The sequence below is a fragment of the Microtus pennsylvanicus genome, chromosome 10 (assembly GCF_037038515.1).
Source record: "Microtus pennsylvanicus isolate mMicPen1 chromosome 10, mMicPen1.hap1, whole genome shotgun sequence".
Lineage (NCBI taxonomy): Eukaryota > Metazoa > Chordata > Mammalia > Rodentia > Cricetidae > Microtus > Microtus pennsylvanicus.
The window spans coordinates 50447307-50470515 of record NC_134588.1 but is presented as its reverse complement, the minus strand read 5'-3'; the positions used below and the strand labels follow the sequence as shown (position 1 = coordinate 50470515).

The 23209-nt window shown below is 45.6% G+C and overlaps 1 protein-coding gene across 1 annotated transcript in view; it reads right to left on the bottom strand.

Moving 5' to 3' along the window:
- Positions 1 to 18477, bottom strand: part of LOC142858716 (quinone oxidoreductase-like protein 2) — a 45699-nt gene extending 27222 nt beyond the window's left edge. Inside the window, exons 1-8 of the mRNA XM_075988345.1 lie at positions 18448 to 18477; positions 10768 to 11018; positions 10574 to 10682; positions 7897 to 7993; positions 6019 to 6077; positions 5443 to 5511; positions 4619 to 4728; positions 2473 to 2554 (exon numbers count right to left, since the gene is read on the bottom strand). Coding sequence (XP_075844460.1) covers positions 2473 to 2554; positions 4619 to 4728; positions 5443 to 5511; positions 6019 to 6077; positions 7897 to 7993; positions 10574 to 10682; positions 10768 to 11018; positions 18448 to 18462 — 792 coding nt within the window. The 5' untranslated portion in view covers positions 18463 to 18477. The remainder of the gene's footprint in view (positions 1 to 2472; positions 2555 to 4618; positions 4729 to 5442; positions 5512 to 6018; positions 6078 to 7896; positions 7994 to 10573; positions 10683 to 10767; positions 11019 to 18447) is intronic.
- Positions 18478 to 23209: the final 4732 nt, after the last annotated feature.

The window sequence follows — 23209 nt, the reverse complement described above, 5'->3', positions numbered from 1 at the left end:
GGGCTACACAAAGAAACCCTGCCTCGAAAACACAAACAAAGCAAAATCGTCCCAGATACTGAAGAATATCAGTGCCCATAAAGGATTCCAAACTCACCCATAACTATTTGGAACTGAAAGCTACTTTGAAGTGCTCCCTAGTACAGCCCTTAAAACAGCCCAGTTTACTGAGGGCTATTTCCACAGAGGGCTATGGAGAGCAGACACCAGACCAGAACCAGGTACCTGATCCCATCTACAGACGGTCACGAGGTCCCAGTGAGACCTACAGTGAATTACTTTTCCTCTTGGTGCTTCACTTCCTTGATCTGTGAAGCAGAGATAATAAACACTTAGAGGACTCCTCTCCCAGGGGTGGTGTGAGGATCAAGGTTAAGACGATTGCTTTGGAGGCCCTCTGGACGCAGCACGCAACACGGTGAGCAGAAAGTGTGATCACGTGGCCTGTGCCAAGCAGGGCGCATGCAAACAGTTTTAACCTTTACTTTCATTTATTTCTATTTTAAAGAACTTTCTGCTTCAAAAGAAGATATAGCTCAGATGAATTTTAATATCTGAATTGAAGCAAAGTTTTCTACCGAACCTCTTAGAACTAAATAAATAGTATAATTTTGTCTTCTTAAGAAATGCTAAACAGACATGGAGACTAACCATGATCCCCTCCCTGCCCCCGTAAGAGAGCTAAAAACCCTTCCTGATAACATGAAATGTGCTAATATTGCACAAGAAACCTCCGAATTCCCAAGGCTGTTCTCAGCTCTCATATCTCCTTCCACAAGTTTCCTAAGGTGAGAAAGGAAAGATGCCACCTGAGGCACCGAATACCATCAACTTCTGTTTCTAGGCATGGTCTCACCATTCCGGCCACATGGGCCTGAGGAGCCTTGCACTTGGTGTATCCAAAACCGCTCTCTATTTCCTCCTGCGCGCTCTGTCTCAATAAATGCCAATTCCAAAAGTTAACTTAGTCTTTCTCTTCCCACTCAGTGTCTAACAATAACAGGACTCATTAGAGCCGTGCTGACACACCATACTTCTTATAGGCATGTGCACATGGATCTCAGTATTCCCAGCAGCTCTAGGGAAGCACTGCTCATAAATGAAGCGATGGATGCTCTTAAGCTGGAAGCAGAGCTGGCATGTGAACCCCCTCCGATACCTTTAAAGTTTTCCTCTAACTAGTAGGATGCGCTCTGGTCTTGGAATTCTCTATTTTTTCCCACTTCAGTGATCTCGACTGCCTTGGTCCAGGTATCATAACCTCTAGCCTAGGCAATGCACCTGCCCTTCTGTCTCCATCACCTCTGACCTTACCTCTATCCCTCATACCCACAGCCACAGAGAACTTTAAATGCAAAGACGGTGCAGAGAGTGGTAGTGAGGGCCTACAATTCCAGCCAAGCTGGAGGATCCCCAGTTGGAAGCCGGTCTAGACCACACAGGAGGATCCCCAGTTGGAAGCCAGTCTAGACCACTCAGCAAGATCTTGCCTCAAACAAAACAAACTGAAAACTAAAAATAATAATGTCATTTTCCTACTTTAAATTCTCAGCAACCCTCCCAACGGTCTCCAATAAACTTTCAAATACTTCAGCTACAAACAAGGCCCTCGTGATCCTATCATACCTGACTAGCGTCACCTTTCACCATTCCCCTGCAGGTCCTTTGTTCCAGAGATAGCACTGGCAGGCAATTCTCTTCTTTTTCTGGGTCTTCTACAACATTGTCCGACCATTACAGTATCCTTGACTTGCCCTTGCCTTCTGCTATAACTGATACCAGTCCTTCAGAGATCATCTGAAATGTCTGTTTCCTCATAGAAGTCTTTCTCCGGCCCCTGCGGCCCCAGAGATATCCCCTGTAGAGAACCAGTTCATCTTCCACTCATCCATTCATTCATTGCTTGATTTAGGAAATAGCTCTTGAGTATATACTATGTTCCAGGTACCTTGATAGCTGCTGGGATGAGTCCTGAACCATGAAAACATTTCCCTTGCCCTCATGGGGATTATAGTCCAGGAGAAGGAAAGACATTGACCCACAATGGGCCACATATGGAGTAATCACACAGTAAGGTATGTACTAAAAAACAGAGGCATAGGGTGGTATGAGATCATACATAAATAGTAGGCAGGGGAGACTGACCTAGCCTGAGGACAGAGATGCTTCCCTGGAAAGGTGACGTGAGTTTAAGCCTGAATAAATGGGTGACAGTTGGGAGCACTGCAGGTAGAGAGATGTGCATCTGCAGAGGCCATGGTGGGAGGCAGCCCTCGCCAGGTTCTAGTACCTCAAGGGCCAAGTGGTACACTCTAGGTCTCCTCTTAGTGGGAAAGCACAGAGACGGCAAGACCATCCTCTAAGTACTGTGTGTCCCCGGTGCCCTTCCCAGGATACTTGATAAGTGAATTAATGTTTTTTATGCCTAAACACTAGAGTTAATTTTTAAGAGATACTCTAACACATGCATACCTTGGCCCGGAGAACATTTGTCGCCACATCGATCACCGCAAGGCCTGTGGCTCCGGAGGCTGCCGTTACTAGAACAGTTTCTCTGTGCCGAGGGAAGACGAGTATTACTGCAGGAACCTTCAAAGCTCATGCACGCTAAGATCCCAGGAACACAGACGAGGGCATTTTAAAGAGCATTCAAACTGTCATGTTACTCTATCCTCCAGCCTGAAGGGATGGGATATGTACATGACTTCAGGATCAATGCTAACTCTGTCTAGTTCTAAAGATTTTTCCAGGAAGAGATCTCTCAATCTCTCTGTCTCACGGCAGTAGCGACTGCTCCTCTGAGCGACCACATTGATGCAGGTCTCATGTCATCCTTAACTATTCTCAACTAAACATGGTCTGATGTTAGAAGATGGTATGTTGACCGAGTTTTCTGTCCTACCCAGTCCCACACCACTCACAGCCGTTTAGTCCCAAATAATCACACAGAGGTCCACATTAATTATAAAATAATTAGCCCATTAGCTCAGGCTTCTTATTAACTAATTCTTATAACTTACATCAGCCCATAATTCTTGTCTGTGTTAGCCATGTGGCTTGTTACCTTTTTTGGCGAGGCAGTCACTTCTTGTTTGCTCTGTGTCTGGCTTCCTCTATGTCTGGGTGATAATTGCAGACTGAATCTTTCCTCTTCCCAGAATTCTCGTCACCCCGCCTCTACTGCCTGCCTGGTCACCCTGCCTATACTTCCTGCCTGTCTCCTGGCCAATCAGCATTTATTTAAAATACAGGTGATAAGGTCCAGACCATTGTCCCACTGCAGTGTAGTCATGAACTAGACACTGTTCAACTGAAGATACCAGTTGGAGCAACTCTGAAGGCCAGCTCTGTGAACTGATTGAGAGCCAGTTTCCCAAATATAAAAGGAAGATTGCAGAACTTTTTTTTTTTTTGATTTTCGAGATAGGGTTTCTCCATAGCTTTTTGGTTCCTGTCCTGGAACTAGCTCTTCTAGACCAGGCTGGCCTCGAACTCAGAGATCCGCCTGCCTCTGCCTCCCGAGTGCTGGGATTAAAGGCGTGTGCCACCACCGCCCGGCTTAGAACTTTTAAGTTTAAAATATCCAGAGTCGGCAATGGTGGCATATACCTTTAATCCTAACATTCATGAGACAAAGGCAGGTGGATCTTTGTGAGTTCGAAGTCAGCCTGGTCTACAGAGTGAATTCCAGGACAGCCAGGGTAGCACAGAAAAACCTTGTCTTGAAAACCAAATATAGATAGATAGGTAGGTAGATAGATAGATAGATAGATAGATAGATAGATAGATAGATAGATAGATAGATAGGCAGGCAGGCAGGCAGGCAGGCAGGCAGGCAGACAGACAGACAGACAGACAGACAGACAGACAGATAGATAAAATATCCTACTTGGCACAACCAACCAAGCCTCATAGAAACACATACCATAAGCCTCAAACAGGAAGTGAATTTAAATAAACCGGGTCCCACCTAGGAATAATGGTACAGACCTATGATCCTAGCACTCAGAGGCTGAGAATGAAGCTCTTAAATTTGAAGCTAACCTGGGCTATATAAGTTGTTCCAGGCCAGCCTGAACTACATAGCAAGACCCTGTCTCAAAAATAAAATAGAATAAAATAAGCCAACTCTGTAGACTTGATGTATTCCTATAAAGTGATCCCTAGAGTGGTCAGGTTCAAGAGATCTGCTTTTCCGAATTCATACTCTCAGTTCTACCACTCCGAGGCAAAAGGAAGGTCCACAACCAGTCCCCAGTATAGAGAGACTGTCTCTTGTTCGACTTTCCTCACCTTAAAAGAACTTAAGCTGAAGAGAAGCCTGGGGAAAGGTGAGGGGGAAGAATGAGGGGGAAAGGTGAGGAACGGAGAGGTAGGATAATGCTGTCTTGTTGGTGTTTGGTTTGGCTCTGAAACAGGGTCTCATGTAGCTCAGACTGGCACCTAACTCACTCTGCAGCTGAGAATGGCCTTGGGTTCCTGATCCCCCTGCCTCTCTTCCCAAATGCTAGGAACAGCAGGTGCACCACCAGGTGGGGCTTCAGGCAAAGTCCTGTCAGGCATTGCTAACATCAGAAAAAGGAACCACCTAACCCTCTGCCTCCTACATAGTCCTTACCCGGGCTGGGTGCCGGCCCGATGCTCTAAAGCCAAAATAGCTGTGCCATAAGATACCGGTAGGACTGCAGCATCCTGTAGAGAGACGCTTTCTGGAATCCGCCACAGGGTCTACACAAAGAAATAACAGCATGTGTGCCTGGTTACCGAAGCTGTTCAATACACATTACGATGTGATTGGTGAGTAATTTGCAATGGAAAACACATGTCTATTATCACCTATTAAGGAGTACAGATCAGGACCAAGCAAGCCGGGGTGAGTTTAGGACTTGGGTATAACAGACTTCCAACCCCTGAGGCTGGCATCTGCTCAAAAAAGGAGCCAACTGAAGGAGAACAGACTCCGGATTACTATGAGGTCACAGGTAAACTGTGTGTTATGTAAATCGTACCTCCCTAAAACTGGATGGGATCCTTATAACACAGCCCCACTAGGGGGCACCATTCACATCCTGCTCACCCCATTCGGGGGACCCTGTTCCCAGTGCAGACCACTTCATATGCTTATAGGAAAACAAACACATGATATCCAACTCAATGCGTTAAACCAGTTTTTCAACCACCTGTCACTAAAAAGGGTCCAAATAAATGGCCAGCCAGTTGTTCCAGCACTGAAAAAAATAAACAAACAAAAGAACTCTGTGCCAGGGCTGTCACACCAATACAGAGTTTAGTTAGCATTTGAAGGAAGATAAAAAATGCTTGGCTAGAAACAAGCTATAATGACACAAACACAAAAGAAGGGCGATGTGAGGAAGAGAGACATGGAAACCGAAAACCAAAGAGGAAATCTATGCGTCCATGAGTGCCGAGAGGCAGCCATACCTTCTGGTCAATGACACACTCTTCGGCCATAGCGTTCAGGTTAGGACAAACTCCAATAACCCGATCTCCCTGGAGGGAAAGAACACATGTACTTGGCCCACGTTCCAAGACACACATCTCTGCCAGAAGACACGGCTTGGCCTTCATATCAATTCAGAGTTCATATATGGTTTGAAAACACGGCAATTCTCTCAATACCAAGCTACCAAGCCAATAGGAGCACATTTTAGACACCAGGGACGAGGAAGGGAAGTTGGTAAAAATTAGCATCCCTGATTATTTCTTTCACTTGAGACTCAAACTTAAAAATCCTTTATCCAAAAAAAAAAAAAAAAAGAGCAAGCTCTTTATTCCTTCAGTAACTGAAGATCAAGTGTTGTCTTATATTTGTAATAGTTTAATAAGGCCAGAAGCTTCCACCCACTCTCCCCACCTCCTCATTCAGAATTCATTCTTTGCCTTCTGTCTTGAGTTCCTTTGATCACATGGCCAAGGCCAGGAGAAGAGAGATGGGTGTAAACGAAATGAGCACATTCTCACAGCTACACACACAGTCTGGGGTTTTAACCAGTTTACCTTGTTCACAGTGCTGACATCTTTTCCTGTCTCCAGGACAGTCCCAGAAAACTCCATCCCTGGAACATTTAAACATTAGGTTTACCTTTGAAGCCCAGCACCCTGGAGATAGGAAAACTCTGATCAACAGGGCCCCTCATCTGCTCTTGGGAGCTATTAAGTTTTGAATGCCCAAAGGGTAAAAGGTGGTACTCAAAACACGGGATAATGAGCGGAAGGTTTCATCGTCTCAACACATAAACTCTAGCTGCCCCACTCTCGACCTAGGTGGTTCATGAATATGCATGCAGTATACAGGTACTTTTGACCCTGATCGCAGGGCCACCGGGCTCCTACACAACCCCAACTACAATCACCAAGTTAGATTTATCTGCCTCCATGTCTCCTTTGCTGAGCTCTGAGGAGGGCCTCAAGGACATGACCTATGTTTATTCAGACAGTACTTAGCTCAGAACAGGATGAATTAGTGTCGTGTCCGCCCTTTCTTCAGCCACCTCTGAAATTTCTCTTCCTTTATTTACGTGTTTGTTTTTTTGGTTTTTGTTAGTTTTTGTTTTGTTTTGGGGGGGGTTATTTTTGTTTTGTTTTATTTTTATTTTTTCGAGACAGAGTTTTTCTGTGTAGTCCTGGCTATCCTGGGACTCACAGAGTCTGTCTCCGACGTCCAGGTGCTGATATTAAAGGCACGCACCACCATCCAGCCACCTCTGAAATTCCTGAACCTAATAGCTATGCATTTCCTACTTGCTCTGCCGGGGAATAACTTAATTGTGACATCTTCCTCTGATCTATTCTTTCAGCAAATACAAGGAGAAGGAAATGCTTCTGGTATTAAGACACAATACCAAAAACCCCAAACATAACAGCTGTGTTGCAATCATGCAATCACTATCATCTTTATCTATATAAAATATGCATGCGCTCCAAACACACTAAGCTCTGCTTAGATCTCCTTAAATAACTTCAACAACAAAAAACAGTCTTTTATCTATATGTTAATGATCTAAAAGTAACCAGAAGAGAGTGTGATGGAAGTCAGACAGTGGGCTGCTAGGATACACTTGGGCTTTTTCTTCCTCTTCTTCTTTTTGAACCTTTGACATTGAGCTCCTTTGGGCTTGGGCTGATGAGGATACAGGTCTTAGCTGCAAACGTGTTTATGATCCTTCAGTGAAAATATAAAATGGAGGCAACACCAAGAAGGCAAAGGGATAGCTAGGGTTAACAACAGGATTCTGGTGAACACAAAATCTAAAGGGCTGCCCATTTATTCATTTGAAATAGTTAGGGAATGTCCTTAGCTAGCTGTGCCTGTCACCTTGACACAGCCCAGAAGTATCTGAGGGATTCTCAATTAGGGGCTTGCCTCAGTCAGATTTGCCTGTGGGCATGTCTGTGGGGCATTTTTCTGATTGCTAACTGATGCAGAAGAGTCTAGCTCTTTGTGAGTGGTACCGGCTCTGTTTAGATGGGCCTGGGTAATATAAGAACAGCTGCACCTAAGAGCAAGCAGCGTTCTCAACAGTTTCTGCTTTCGTTCCTGTACTGACTGTAAGCCAAATAACCCTTTCCTCCCCAGGTTGATTTATCACAGCAACTGACAATCTAGCTAAACCACTGAGTGTCATCCATCTATAAACAAACCAGAGCAATGCTAAGCTGGGGATACAATACTAAGTACTGAGGCCTGGGGAGGGGGAAGGGGGAGTGTCACGAGGTAGTGACTCTAACAGTGATGATGGTGTATGTAACAAAAAACCTCCGTCACTACTCAAGCCTGGCAGAGGGTGGGGACTAGTGTCTGAGAAGATGCATGCGGCTCTGAAAACCCTCAGAATCTCTTTTTCCTGAAGTAGTCGATTGGTCCCCTGTACTCACCGGGTGTAAAGGGAAGAGGGGGTTTTTCCTGATACTGGCCACGACAGACCAGAATATCGGCAAAGTTAATGCCACAGAAATGAACATCAACTCTGACCTGCAAAGGAAACAGAACAACAAAACAGAGACAAAGTTCAGTAACAATTAACTCAAAAAGGGTTACTGAATGAATGACAGCCATATGCCAAGTACTGAACAAAAAGCCAGGCAGGGTATTATAAGGCAAAATAGACAAAGCTAAGGCTTCTGTGGACCTAAAAGCATAGGCACCAACTAAAGAATAATGAAGCCTAATGAGTCTCACGATGTAGCCCAGGCTGGCCTCAAACTTGAAATCTTCCCGGAATTATAAACCTCAACCATCATGCCTGGCTCATGTAAAATATTAAAGATAGGAGAAAGCACATATAAGGGTATGTGACCCCTTGAGGAATGCCAAGAAAAACTAGGAGCATAACCCTTGAGCTAATAAAAGCAAAGAAACAATGATTCAGACCAGGAGGTGAAAGTTCGGCACAAATAAAAGCGATGGCATGTGTGAGCGTCCTGTATCAGAGATAAAAGAAAAACCAGTGAGCCTAGAACACGAAGCGGAGAAAGAAACAGGGCCCTGAGAGAGTGAGCACGCTCCACTACACCGAGATTTGCAGCTGTGAACTTCGTACTAGGAACAACAGGATGCCACTGAGGGGGTCTAAGCATAGACAACTACGGTCTGAACTCAAGGAGCTGGAATCCTGGAGGCCAGCCTAGAGCCCTGTCTTCTGTGCTCTCCACAAAGCTGTCATGGAGCAGGCCAGCAGCGACGTGGCCAGGAGTTCTCAAACCAGTGGGTCTCCAACTCCCCGATGCTGTGCCCTTTAATTGAGTTCCTCATGTGGTGCTGACCCTCGATCACAGAACTGTTGCATTGCTACTTCATAACTGTCATGTTGCTGCTGTTGTGAACTGTAATGTAAATATCCGCTCTGCAGGATATCTGATAGGAGACCCCTGTGAAAGGGTGGTTTGGCCCCCAAAGGGGTGACAACTCACAGGTTGAAAACCACTGCTCTAAGCTTTCTGGGGAACCAGTGAGTCTCAAAAGGTCCTGGGCCAACCTCAGCAACCCCTGGGGATTTCTTAGAAACTCACACTTTGGCAGGTGTGGAGGCATGTGCCTTTAATGACAGCACTGAGAAGGCAGAGCAAGGCAGATCTCTGTGAGTTCCAGGTCAGCCAGGGATACATAGGAACTGTCTAAAGAAAAAGAAAGAAAGTAAAAAATTCAGACTTTCAGGCCACACCCCATGCTGAATCATACGTGGGAAGTAAAGGCTCAGCAATCTGTCTGAACAGGCCCAGATGACACCCGTACTCACTAGAGAACATATCCCAACAGACTCTGGAATCCCAGAAGATGCCAGTCAGAATTCCAAACCAATAGTATTTACTTGTTTAAGTTTAGTACAGAGGTGGCAAAGTGGTTAGAAGCCATTTTTCATCCACAAAAAGCATTCATTTCTCAATTCATTTTGGTTTTCGAGACAGGGTTGCTCTGTGTAATAGCTTTCTTGAAACTTGCTCTGTAGACCAGGCTGGCCTCTAACTCACAGAGATCCGCCTGCCTCTGCCTCCTGAGTGCTGGGATTGATTAAAGGCGTGCGCCCACCGCTGCTTACAGCATTTCTCTATTCTTTAGGCAGGTGCTAAGTGCCAGAGTTCATTCCAAACTCCAGGGATTTAATGTTGGAATAACAATAGTGTAAATATGGCTCTCACGAGCTAACTTCCCAGCCTTGGAGTAATTATTGACTCACAGGTCCTCAATGCACTCCTTTTTGATTTTAAGAACAATTTAGCCAAGAGTGGTGAGGCATTTCTGTGCTCTGGAAGCTGGTGCAAGATCCTAAACTCAAGGTCAGTCTGGATTACGTGGTGTGTTAAAAAACAAAAAAAGCACCAATTCCCCCAGAAAGGAATGATTCAAGAGGAGCTCTGGGCACGTGAGTCGGGAGAAACTGCTATCACATGCTCTTCCAAGCAATCCATTTTAACCACAACCTCCATTCTGGTGACCTTTAGGGCTGCAGCTGCGTTTCTGCCTCCCGTCGGCGATCCCTAGCGTGAAGTCACTTGCCGGCTCCACCCTGTTTCAAGTTCTGCATCCTTCACTAAGTGTTTGTCACGTACTGTCACCCCTGTGGTCCCTAGGCAAAGCCAAGGTGGCTTTCACCTATGTGGTGAAACCACACAGGAAAAAATACCAAATTACTGCAGGGCTTCAGAGGGGCTCAGGCATGTATTCACTAGATTGGGGTTTGGGAGAGTGGGAAGGGCAGATAATTTGATGCTGACGAGGGGCTAAGCGAAGGATAAGGGTCCTTTTATCTCTATTGTTATGTAAAGCCGTGTGTAAATCAGATGCTGTTTCTAAGGCAACTGCTCTGGAGTTTTGGAAAGGGGCCTATGCGTGAGTTTTTGAGAGACTGCTTCCTGACAGTTTTGGCCTTTCTGTGAACCTTGAAAGGGCTTGATCTTCCAGCCCAGAGTGGATGCGCTCTAGCCTCCGGGTCACCCCCTATGCTTGGGAACTAGGATCTTGACTGCGGCAGGAAGCCATCTACTGTGTGGCCGAGATAGACGGAGATTTTGAACCATACATGGAGGCATCCAGGGGTCAAGTCTGTCACCCTACCTCCTGTGGCCCGACAGGGCGGGAAGCCACCTCTTCAATGACCAGGGGACGCTTCAACTCGGAGCAGAGTGCAGCGCGGTAGTGCCGGCCTTGGCTCTGCGCGGCTGGCCTGCAAAGAAGAAAACGGGGCTGGTTTTCTCGGGTGTACCCGGGGGCCGGTACTGGGGGGCTCTGGGCAAGAGTCGGGCTTGCACCTGTAGAGCCACGTCGAAAGGAGGTGCCGTGCACACAGCCGCGCCGCCATGACTAGCTGAAACTCGTGAGGGGCGTGGCCAGCGCGTGGCAGGAAGAGCCCGCGGGAGAGCGGAAAGGCGTCCCTGGACGCGCCCCGAGGACCGGGCGACCTGTGACCCAGCGGGTGGGGCTCGCTCTGTCCGCCCAGGGGCCAGCAGCTGCAGCCTGCTTCTAAGGCTAGACCACGGGGCGCACAGCCCTGGAGTCCGTCCTCGGTGCAGAAAAGCAAAAAGGAAGCATGAGGAAAAGGATTCGATTACCTCAGATTAACTTTTTTTTTTTTTTTGAAACGACAGTCTAACTATGTAGCTCTCACTGCCCTGGAACTCGCTGTGTTAAGCAGGCTGGCCTAAAAGATGTGATCTTCCTGTCTCTGCTTCCTGGGTGCTGGAATTATGTAAAATCTGTATTCAGCGCCAAGTGGTGGTGGTACAACCCTTTAGTCCCAGCCCTTGGAGGGGGGACACGGAAGCAGGTGGATTTTTGTGAGTTGGAGGCCAGCCTGGTCTACAGAGCGCGTTCCAGGACAGCCAGGGCTACACAGAGAAATCCTGTCTTGAAAAACTAAACAACAGCATCAACAAAATCTGGATTTGGAAGCTACTATATTTCTGCAGTAGTTCCAGGGTTCTCTATCAGAAAGAAGTACTAAGGTGAATCCTTTGATGTCTGCATTCAAACACCTTGCTAGGGTCCCTGCCACTAATTTTCTCACACAGGATTAATTATGATGAAACTAAACTGTTGCTAACGATCTGGCGTTAACGGATCCTAAGCAAATCCAAAGAGAATGTCCAATTAGACCGAAGCCAGCTGGGCACACGCCTGTACTCCCGGGGACCCAGGAGACAGAGACAAGAAAAAAAGTCTAACATTCGAATCAGCCCGAGCTACAGAGTGAGACCCCGTCTCAAGTAAAAATAAAAGATGAATGAACATGATGACAAACGCCTCTAATCCCATCACTCAGAAGAAGGCAGAGAGATGACTCTCCATAAATCTGAGGCCAGCCTGGCCTACATAGCCAATTCCTGGCCAGTCAGGGCTACATAGTTAAAGCATGTCTCAAAATATAAATTAATGAGGAAACTGAAATCAAAACTCAATGGTTTCCATGTTCCAAAGGCCTGCTTAGATCAGGTTTAACATTTAGTAAATGTGATTCAGTGACCACATAATCCCTAGGTGCAAAGGTACATCATGGAAGAATTAAAAACAACATTATTATATATGAAATATTATATAAAACTGGTTAGGAATTGGCATGATGGCTGAATGGTTAAAGGTGCTTGTTATCAAGCTTGACAACTGAATTCAATCTCCAGAACCTGCATCGTGGAAGGAGAGAACCTATTCCCAAAAATTGTCCTCTGAACTCCAAATGCTAGCCTATGACATATGTACACACACAATAAATATATAATATATTATTATTTATTGTTTATTATTAAATAATTCTATAAATATTACATAAATTTATTTTATTATATACTAAATATATATTACATATTAAAAATAAACTGGTTAGACATACTTGCAACAGCAACCAAATATATACCAGCACTATATGAGAGGTATGTGATATACTGGGGAGACTGTACCATTGGATAAATAGAATTTAATGACACCATAGTGTCTTTAAAAGACATCTGATCAAGGAGTATATAGGTCACAGATTGAAACCCAATACTACCACTTCTTTGACCCCTTCCTTAATGGTTCTTGCCCTCAATTAACTCTTCCATAAAAAGAAGGCACTGAACATGAATGAACAGCAATTGAATGAAGGGAAACCATAAAGCAAAACTGAAATAAGAATGCATTTCTGAGACTATGGCCTAGAGGCTTTGATGGTTGAGAAATCCAAGACCAAATATCCATCTCAGGTGTGTAGTAGAGGACACTGTCATTACAACATTTACTGGGAACTTTAGCTTCACATACATACAACAGAAGGGAAGCAATGTCCAGAACGTGGTAAAATGTCTCAAAACCTGTGTTTCCAATGAGACAGACATCCAAACCCTTTGTAAACTGCTAATCACCAAGCATATGAGATGAAACCAGGAGCTGGAGATGTAGCACAGTGGCCCAGCGCTTGCCTGCTCGATCCTCAGCAAGTCGAAAAAATGGAAAGAAGCCAGGAATTGTGGAGAAATGCAATGCCACCACCAAATGGCCTTCTTAGGTTGGTAGTGTAACTCTGTAGTAGAGCACCAACCTAGCCTGTGAGGCCCTGAGCTTGGTCACTAGCACCTAGGGGGAAAAGTTATAGTTGCCAAAAAATAGTCAACAACAAGAAATCTCAAATTTGTGATGTAACCAGAATCATTTGTTCTGAGTATTAATTGCTATGGCTTTGTAAACAAACAATTTGAGCTCCAACTGGTACCTCCAGAGTGCTGGGATTAAAAGTATACACCGCCACACCCAGCCCTGGCAACATTTCTTAATCTTATTTATATTTACAGTATTTGTATAATGCTTGACACTTTTAAGTATTTAATAGATGTATACCTAAAGAATTGTTGAATGAGAACTCAGTTATCTAGTATTAATTCTTCAGATAATTAGAAACAACTTTAAGTGTTAAGTCTCTTTTTCTTTTCTTTTTTTTTTAAAGGTTTATTTATTTATTATCTATACAGTGTTCTTCCTGCATGTATGCCTGCAGGCCAGAAGAGGGTACCAGATCTTATTACAGATGGTTGTGAGCCACCATGTGGTTGCTGGGAATTGAACTCAGGACCTTTCGAAGAGCAGGCAATGCTCTTAACCTTTGAGCCATCTCTCCAGCCCCCTCTCTTTATATTTTCAACTAAGTACTTTAATGGAAATTTTTTTATGTGCAAGTATATGATAGCAGAAACACATGTGTGGTATATGTTCATGTATGCATACGGGTGAACATGCCTGTACTCACTCAGAGGTCAGAGGAGGATGGTGGGTGTATTGATCTTTCACTTTCTGCTTTATTCCTTCAAAGCAGGGCCCCTCACTGGCCCTAGAGGAGGTGCTAAGCAAGCCCCAGGCATCCTCCTGTCTCCATCTCCCTCAGCACTAGGCTTAGAGAAGCACACCCAGGACCACTCCTGGCTTTTTAGGAGGGTGTTGGGATTAAACTCTGGTCCTCATGTTTGTACAGCAAGCGCTTTTACTCACCAAGACATTGTCCTAGCCCCAGAAAAATGTTCTACTATTGTTTTCACAATATTCTGCCAATCCCAGAAAACATGAAGTTCATTGAGTATAAGGAAGCTTCTCAATACTGCATTCAACATTTATAAAACAATCTGAAGAAATTAGTAGGCATCTATTTAAGAAGAGTCTTGAGAGATGTTGAAAGTATTTCAGGTAGTTGAGTTTGTCTGAGCACTTGTATGTAAAAGAAGTTTCACATTTACAGAGAGCAGTCAACAGCAAGGCACGCTGTTTAGTAGTAGTTACCATGGTAGCAAAGGAAACATCTAGCCTGCCCATCAAGGTGTTGCCACCACACCTTGTTGTCTACTTTCAGCTATTGTTTCTGGTTGTCCTGGTTATTTAGTTTTATTTGGGAGTGAGGCAGAACGAAGAAACAAGAAGAATAAAAGTTGAGTCCTGAAGATTAACATCAAGCAGTTAAATCCAAACCATCATTTGTCTTCTCCAAAGGAGGCAGGAGATCCATTGCTGCCCTGCACACCAGCTTGAGGGCTCATTAGGGAAGTAAAAGAGTAACAGATGATTCTTCCTTCTGCTGCAAATAACACGGAGAGATAATATTTAACATCCAGGAGCCGCCGGAGGCCTGGGGATGAAGAAGCAAGCCAAAGTTGGATACACAAACCTCTCTGTTTTCACAGAACAGTAGACAAGCAATATAATCTCAGTACAGGACAGTGCTCGGAATGTACAAGGATCCTCCACAGCAAAAGTGTGCTATCCAATAACACAACTCAAAAACAGAGGCTGCCTCCGAGTTCACCTCCATGTCTAGCACATAGCAAACACCCAGTGAATGTCAAGAGGATGCAAACAAGGAACTCTACAAGCTGTCTAGGAAAGCTGCAGGCACCGCATAACTGAAGCCATGAATTCCAAAGGTGTTTGTTTGTTAGGCTTTATTATTATTTATTTATCCGTGTGTGTGTGTGTGTGTGTGTGTGTGTGTGTGTACATGCATTTATGTGCAACACATGCAAGAATCCATGGAGGCCAGAAGAGGGAGTCAGAGCATTTGTTAGCCTTGTAGTTGCTGGGGATGGAATTCGCAAAGAGCAGTAAATGCTCGCTCCTAACTGCTGACCCCATCATTCCAACCCCCGTTTTAAGGGTTCTTGCACATAATTCCTTACCTGAGTTTATGGCTACTGGGCATAATTTAGTCTTCATTTATTCTAGTTCAGCATTGCTATCATAGTTATATGAATTATCATCTTGTGATGTCCTCCAAAATGCTTGAGATGTGGAGGCAGAGTTTGTTTTTTCGGTACTCTTTCCCAGGACGTGAATTCTGATCATTCCAGGGGAGCTAGTGTTTATCGGCTTCAGAGATGTGCTTTGACATTGATCCGAGGAATGGCCAGGAACTACTTCTCCATCCCAGGAATAATCGAAGGTTTGCTATGCAAGTGATTTTTCCACCACCCATGGAATCAGGATTTCTGACCTGAGATGGAGTTCAGGATAGTCCCAGCACTTGGAAGGCAGAGGCAAGAGGATCTCTGTGAGTTCAAGGCCAACCTCGGCACACAGGAATACAGCAAAGATATTCTCATTAAACTGCCTCATTTGTAAGAAACAGAGTAAATGGGATGTGGCCCAAGGTCTCATTGCTGGGTGGTGGCAGGGACAGACAGCATTAGGATAGGATTTTTCCTGTGTGCTGCTCTGGTTACCATTCAGCCTGGGTCTCATTTCTCCACATGTCCATCTTCTTCGTTGTCATCCATATTTCACCTTTTCACGGTGTTTCATAGGTTTCAAATCACTGTCACCCAAACAGCTTCACCATTATCATCGAGAGCAATGACAACCAGTGTTAGAAGGGAGCACGTGTTGGTTTCTCATAGCAGAGCAGTTACCAAGTGCTTTTACATGATTTCATTAACCCTCACAATGGTCCTAGATATCGGAAGACTAGCATACTATTTTTCCCCACTCTTTAATAGGTCAGGGAATATAGGCTGAAGGGGGTTAAGTAGCTTGCCCAAGGCTACACATCTAGGAAACCGAGCAGTTTAGCATCGCCCTAATTGCCTGCCAGAGCCCCTCCAACAATCTCCAGCCACCCACTGTGCTTCCCCCAAATGCCCTCTGGAGTAGACAAAGAAGGTATTATACAATGCATTGTAAAGCCTGCTCTGCTTGGAGTCTTCAGCTTGGTTTTATAGGAATTTTACAGTCTCTCAGGCCCAGAAAAGAGAATAATTCCCCCAAGAAAAGAATAAAGTGAAAGCGGCCCTCTGGGGATGCCTGCAGTTGAAGGACAAGAACAGGAAGAAATGCTAGCACATAGTTAGGAGCAACCGCCCCGGTCCATAAAGCCATAAGCTTAAAAGTGCATTGGTTTCATCTCAGAGCAGACTGTGTAAGATTTAAAAGTGTGAGTACACACACACACACACACACACACACACACACAGGGAAGCACAACGCGATTACTAGAACAAGGCTCCGACTGGGTTGCCCTGTTACAAGCTGTGACTTAAACAGGTACCAGCAGGCATTTGGGCTAAATTCTTGGCATGTAGGTGGAAGCACTTAGAAGCAATGATGACCCAGGATGTGGGGACGGTCATCTCCCCAAAGTTCACCACCAGCATCTGCGGGAAACAACTGTTTTCCAACTGGAGCCATCACTGTGGAACCAGTGAACAAATTCTCAAACGTCCCAGCAACTTTATGAAAACTGTTCAGTTTCCGCATTCCCCAGGGGAGGGAGATTCTCCCGTTGCACGTGCCCTCCCTCACCCACCCCGAGGAAATGTATACAAAGCTGCATTAGCTCTCTAGTCTCACTGTTCAGGTCGGTGTTCCTCTCTATCACCACTGCCAACCTGCGAGAAATACAGATAATTCTAAGAATCGCTATGTGAAGAAAAGGAATTTGGGTTGTGGGATTTGTCACACCTGCATTTGGTCCCTGGCTTAGCCACTTCCTCGTTGTAATCTTGGGAACGTAGTTTAATTTCTCGAAACTTCCACTCCCTCGTACGTAAAGCAGGCTTAAGAACAGCTGCCTCTGCCTCTGGTAGAGGTCGTGAGGATTAGGACACAGAAGCAAGTATACAGCTAGATTTGCTAAGAAGACACACTCTTTGCCCTTGAGAGTCTCACCAGGCAACCGGGCAGTAGTGACATCAGCTTGGTCTACAGAGCGAGCTCTAGGGCAGCCAGGGCTACTCAGAGAAATCCTGTCTCGAAAGACCAAAAACGTTGTCTCACCATCTAGCAGAGTGAAGCGCAAAGGTGTAGTGGGGGCTGTAGGACCAGAGAGAAAGGTTAACTGTCCCCCGTTTCCAACAGGATTGGCCAGTCAGAAGACACAGCCAGTCAGGAGACACAGGCTGGGTAAGGGATTGCATACAGGAGAATATGGAAAGTTCAATGTGGTCCAAGGTGGGTTGAAGAACAGTGAAAAGGGGCTGGAAGAGAACGAGTATAAATTTTAGAGTCAGGCAGTTGGGAGCTCCATCACTTTCCAGCCTACATCTCAACCAAGTGACCTCTCCTGAATCTCAGCTTCCACATTTATGAAATGACTCTGATCACAGATCTTTTATATGAAAAATGCCTGGCACAGAATCTACTTCTTGAAATTATTTTGATTGCTCTGCATCTGTTTATCTACACAAATCTTGATGGTTGGCCTATAGTCTACAAACCTTTCCTTTCAAATCGGTGGGAACATAAATGGAGGGAGTGATTCACTTAACACACATTCGTTAAACACCAGCATGTGCCAGACAAATGGGAATCCAACAGTGAACAAAACAGACAATTCTCGGCCCTGGTGGGACTTTAGTTCCTAAATTGAGATGTGGGAGGACAGTCTATGTGCCCCCCCCCCCAGGCCAGGCTCCCCAGTTCACTGATAAAAAGCTAATAAACCGGGAAAGCAAAGTTCCCAAGAGGTCTAGATGTTAATCCCACTTCCTAATAACAACGGGGAGGCTCCTGTCCTCTCCTTAATCGGGTCTTGCTTATCAAGCCCCAGCTTCCTGTTGTGACCCAGGGGACCTAGTGCCTTATGTTGTTTGGCAGGAAGAAATGTCAAGGAGGGCTCAAGCGGTTCTCGGGCTCTGCTGCCTGAAGTGGTGGCAGGAGGAAACGGGAAAGGAGCGTGCACACACACAAAGGCTGTCCCGAGCAAGATTCGCTTATCTCAGCCGCCAAGAGATAAGCAAGCTCAAATGCCTTGTGAGGGTGCAGAGGGGCTGTTATTTCAACAGCGGGATAATCATCCTTCACAGGTGTGGTTATCTTTAAGAAAAGCCTTCACCACAGGAATCTCACTTAACCCCTCAGACTGTAGGAGTTAGGAATTAACCCCTTTAATCCCACCTTGCCCTTGTAATTTGACTCCTCTCTCTCCTTAGCCTCCTTCCACACAGCACTTGAGTACATTAAAAAAAAACAAAACAAAAACCTCTTACCTCATTCACAGACATCTCCTCTCCTCACAGCCAAGTCCATAAACCTTTCGAATATGCTTGTTGGTTTCACTTTATTCACTCACCCCACCGTGCGCCAATCCCAAGTGCCACTGAGAGTGTTCTTGCTGTCCCCAATGATGTCCTGCTTGTCTAGTCTCACAGATACTTGTCAGTCTCTATCATGGCTGGCTTCTTGTGGCTTCTAAAACCAGTCACTGCTTGCTCTCCTCAGCCTGTTCCGTTCTGTCATGCTTCCAGTTCCCTCTGCCACCCTCAATGCCTTCAACCACGTGTGTACACCTGTCTGTCTCTCCCTTTCCTTAAGTGAATTCTTTTTCCCTCAAAATCCTATTCCAGCTTCTGGTTTGAGCACCCTTTCCTAACTCTTGGTCTCTCTCAACCTCAAAACATACTCGGTCCCTCTCTCTCAGCCACTTTCTCGTGACTGCTGCATAGAATCACTAAAGCACTTAGCATCTGGTGTTATGATAAGCCAACGTTTCTTTATTCTGAAGAAAAGTAGGAAAAACTTCAGAAAAGAGGTGGTGATTTCTCAGGTTTTGCTTTCCAAGTGCCTGGCTCTGTGCCTGGGACACGGCAGCCATGGAGGCTTCAAGGTATTGGCCAAATTCCCCAGACTCAAGCCATTGGAGGGTGCCGCTCATTTGGTCTTGTGACTCTCTGCCTGCACGTGGAACCCAGCGAGGTTACAAGAATTTTAGTCTCAAATACCGAAGACACCTGTAAGTCAAGGGCCAAGATGGTGGGAGGATTTCCTCTTCCCCACAGACATTGCTCACTTACCAGGTGTGGAAGGTTTGGTATGTGCAGTCTTCCTTTCACACTTCCCAGGACAAGAGAAGGAAAAAAAAAATAACCACCTCCCATCTCTTCCTCCCACTAGACAGGCACCACCATCATTTCCTTTTGAGCCAGGAGGCAGGAAGTCTAGCTTACCTCCTGAAACTCCCAGTTAGCATTAGGTTTCCTCACAGGAGAATGTGCTAGGGAATGATCTAATAAGACATTATCACGGGGTTAGCCATGAATACTCCCTACCATCCTGAAGTAACATTCCAGGAAATGCACCCCCCCACCACCAAAAAAAAAAAAGGAAACTTGGCTTGCCCTGGGATAAACAAGCTTTCTAAAGAGAGAGAGACTGCTGCAGACAGTGTGTGCGTTTGCCAATTACAAGCTCAAGTTCCACCCAAATACACACAATCAAAGGCTTTACCAAGACCATCATTACATGTACACGGCCCTCCTGCTGTTGCCGGCAACATTTTCCTGCCGCAGTGAAGCAAGAGGAATGTCATCACGGCGGCGGCGAGGCAGAGACAGCTTGTTTGGAGTGGAGCGGCAAGGTCTCTGTTCCACCTGATGACTCATGTCACCTTGTCATGTTAGCACCGCAGATTGGGAGGGAGAGGAGGAAACCAAGAGGAAAAGAGTGGGCTGTGTGTGCGTGTAATCTGTTTCACCGTTTTAGACGGCCTTTTAATGAGCTTTCTCATTAAGGGCTCTGTGAGTCTATGCTTAAAGTTTTCCGGAAACGCCGATTAGCAAGCTGAAATCAGATGGCACCTTCCCAGAGGTGGCTTGTTTCTGGAGTACTGTCAGGGAGGGAGACGATGGAAGAAGAGGTGGCCTAGCAAATCTGAAACCAAATGATGTGACTTTAGCCAATCCCCGTGAAAATTCTAATGTTCATCAATTATTAGAATATCAGAGGCATCCGGGATAGCTTTGGTCTATTCAATTTGCTCCTGGGAACAGAGAGGATAACTGTCTTGTGCTATTCTACCCCTCAGCTCATATTTCCTGTAGGGCATGCATTACATTGCATCAAAGACAAAGTGCCCTCTGGACTCTCTCCTGTAGTAAGATGGGTACCAAGTCTTACCTAGGCTTCCTTTTTATATCTAGGGGCTCAATGCAGTGTGCAAATCTGGTGTTATGTCCACTAAATATGATTTAACCGTTGCACTAGCTCAATGAAGTGCAACCGGCACATGGAAAATCCATCAAAGATTTAGACAAGTACTGAGCTGCATGTCAGAGTACTTTATCAGGTTGCAGGACTCCGAAAACATTTCACTGTACTGACAGCCCCAAAGTAAAACAACAGCCTTCCTTTAAAACTGTCCAGAGGAAGAAATGTATTGAGATTCAGAGAGACAATTGCCTTGCTGCAGTGAGCATCGTCTGTTGGGTTTCTGCGTATGAATGGGTCCTTTTCATAACAGAGAGATAGATGTGGCTTTTGCTTTGTTTGCCTTGCCAGTGAGTTTACTTAACAGAATACAAGCACAGATGCATGAAAGTGAACCCTAGCTGTTGCCTAGCTTGAGCCAATTGTCCTGTTCTCCCCACTTCTGTTTGGATGGTACAAAGAATGTCCTATTCCCAGTGATTCTAGAGACGTTCGTATGATATATTTGTAAACCCTGAGACAATGCTGGCCATCAGGGTGAGTATGATGGAGCATAAAACAAGGAGTGGGGCTGGGGCTGCCCCTCATTACTGATTCATTGGACTGGGTATAAACACTAAGAGAGGCTGATGCAATTCTCCCTAAAGTGTTTGCTGAATGGTCCAGTTCCCCCTAAGTCTGGTGAAGAACAGTTTTGTATCCACGCCAAGGGCTGGCACTCTTTCTCTCTCTCTTTCTCTCTCTCTCCCTCCCTCCCTCTCCTCCTCCCCCCTCCCTCTCTCTCTCTCCCTCTCTCTCTCTCCACACAGACACACACACACACACACACACACACACACACACACACACACACACACACACGTCAGTGAAGAAGAGTGAGTGATTCACATCAGAATGAGCTTGAATGTTCTCAGATCAACTATGTCAGTCCTTTGCAGCAGGATCAAGGAAGGACAGCAGCAGAGCCCCGAAGGTTCTGATGAAGAAAACACTTGGTCTTCCAAGCTAATGTGGCATCCTATTGGACGGCATTTATAGTTTCAGCAACCCTCCCTCTTCCTGCTCAAGTTCAAGGGCTTCTGACCTAGTGGTGCCTTGGATCACTAGAGGGCAGCCTGGAACAGCATTTTCCCAGCAATTCTCTCTTGCCAACTAACAAAGCTGTGGCGCCCATGTTGTTCTGGGCAGCAGCTTGCCAGTCCATGCTGGAACCAGTCTCCTTTCAGAAGCGTGTCTAGTTGCCATCTCACTGAATATACCCTGCATGTATTCCCACAGTGGCCCTAGAAGAAATCTGATTTCCGAGGGAAAATGAGGCCTTAAAGACTTACAAATCGCATACCCTGAAACATTAAATGTTAAAAGAATGAAGACATTCTTCCTACTCTCAAAAAATTCAAAGATAAGGCAAAACTATACAGACATCTTTATAGAAGCAATTTTCAAATTAATAGACTAAATTAATAAATTAGACATAGATTCCAGTCTTTGTTAACCAAGGAGCCTCAGGCCCCAGCTGACTGCAATAATTGCAGACCAAGATGCATACAAATTATTGTGGGAAGGTTAGGATGGAAAGGGGCAAAGTGGGAAGAGAGGTGAGGGCAGCCCAATGGCTAACTCAAGGGCCCTTTCTTTGGGCTTCAGAAGGTACTTACCTAAATATCATCAGCTATCAATTTTCATATTGGCATAGTGGCCATGTATTCAATACAAGCTAGCACTGCACTAACGGGGGCCAAGCCCTGGGAATACAACGGCAGACAAGACAAAGACTTTCGTGCTGCCCTCATCTGTTTACAGGGTGGCGACAGGAAATGAATAGGCAGTTACCAAGTAGCATACTAAGCGACAGGTAAAGCCGGGTCTGTGGTCACCCCGAGTACAGGAGGAAAAAGGAGGCTTCGCACAGCTAGAATTCTCCAGTGGAAGCATCAAGTAGAGGGGCTGGGAGCAGAGGGAGGGAAGGCATGCTTGAAGGCCAGGGAAGAGAGGAAGCAACATATTTGAGGAACTGAGAGAAAAGCAGGGAGTCTGGGTAAGTGGGTGTGGAGGCACACACGGTGGACAGGCCCAGAATATAAGGAGCCTATTCCAACTGGGGTGTTCAGTAATAACCCTCAGGGCACTAAAGGGTTAAGAGCTGCCTCGTTAGTCAGGTCCCCATATTAGGAGGGCCTGCCTATGCCAGGGTTAGTGCTGCCTTGGAACATTAACAAACAAGCAAACCCGTAGGACTCTGCTGTTCCCTTTAATTGGACCTTTCCGGTTTCCTTCCTCCATCCATATTCACCAATTTCCCTTGAAACCCTTTCAAAACAGAGTTCTATTTTAAGGTCATCTTCACTGGGAAGGAAGCAAGAACCTAGCAAATGTGATTGTCACACTTGCTGGACTGCCTGTCCTCAAATCCCTGTGTTCCTTGCGGCAGGTAATCTCCAAGGAGGTACAGAGGGAGGCAGGGGGACACCAAACCCCAACCCCATTCCCTAGATTGGATTCACACTTACTGAATGAAGGCAAGACAGAGGTGAAAACACAAGAATCCTTTAGGTCCCTGCACAGAACATATGCAAAATGTACAAAGAAGCCTTATGTCCTGGGGAGCTGATGTTCAAGACTTTCCATTAGGCCCACACGTCAAAATTTAAAACCCCGGATCTGGCCTGCTGTCCCGATCTACCCGGATCTAGCCTCCTGTCCCGATCTACAGGTTGCCAAGACGCCGGTGATGACAGTAAACTTCAATGGCCAGCAGGAGCGCTGTACAGCACCGCCGCTTAAGCCTTATTTAATTAAAGTCTAATTCCATGCTTGTTTGCCTAA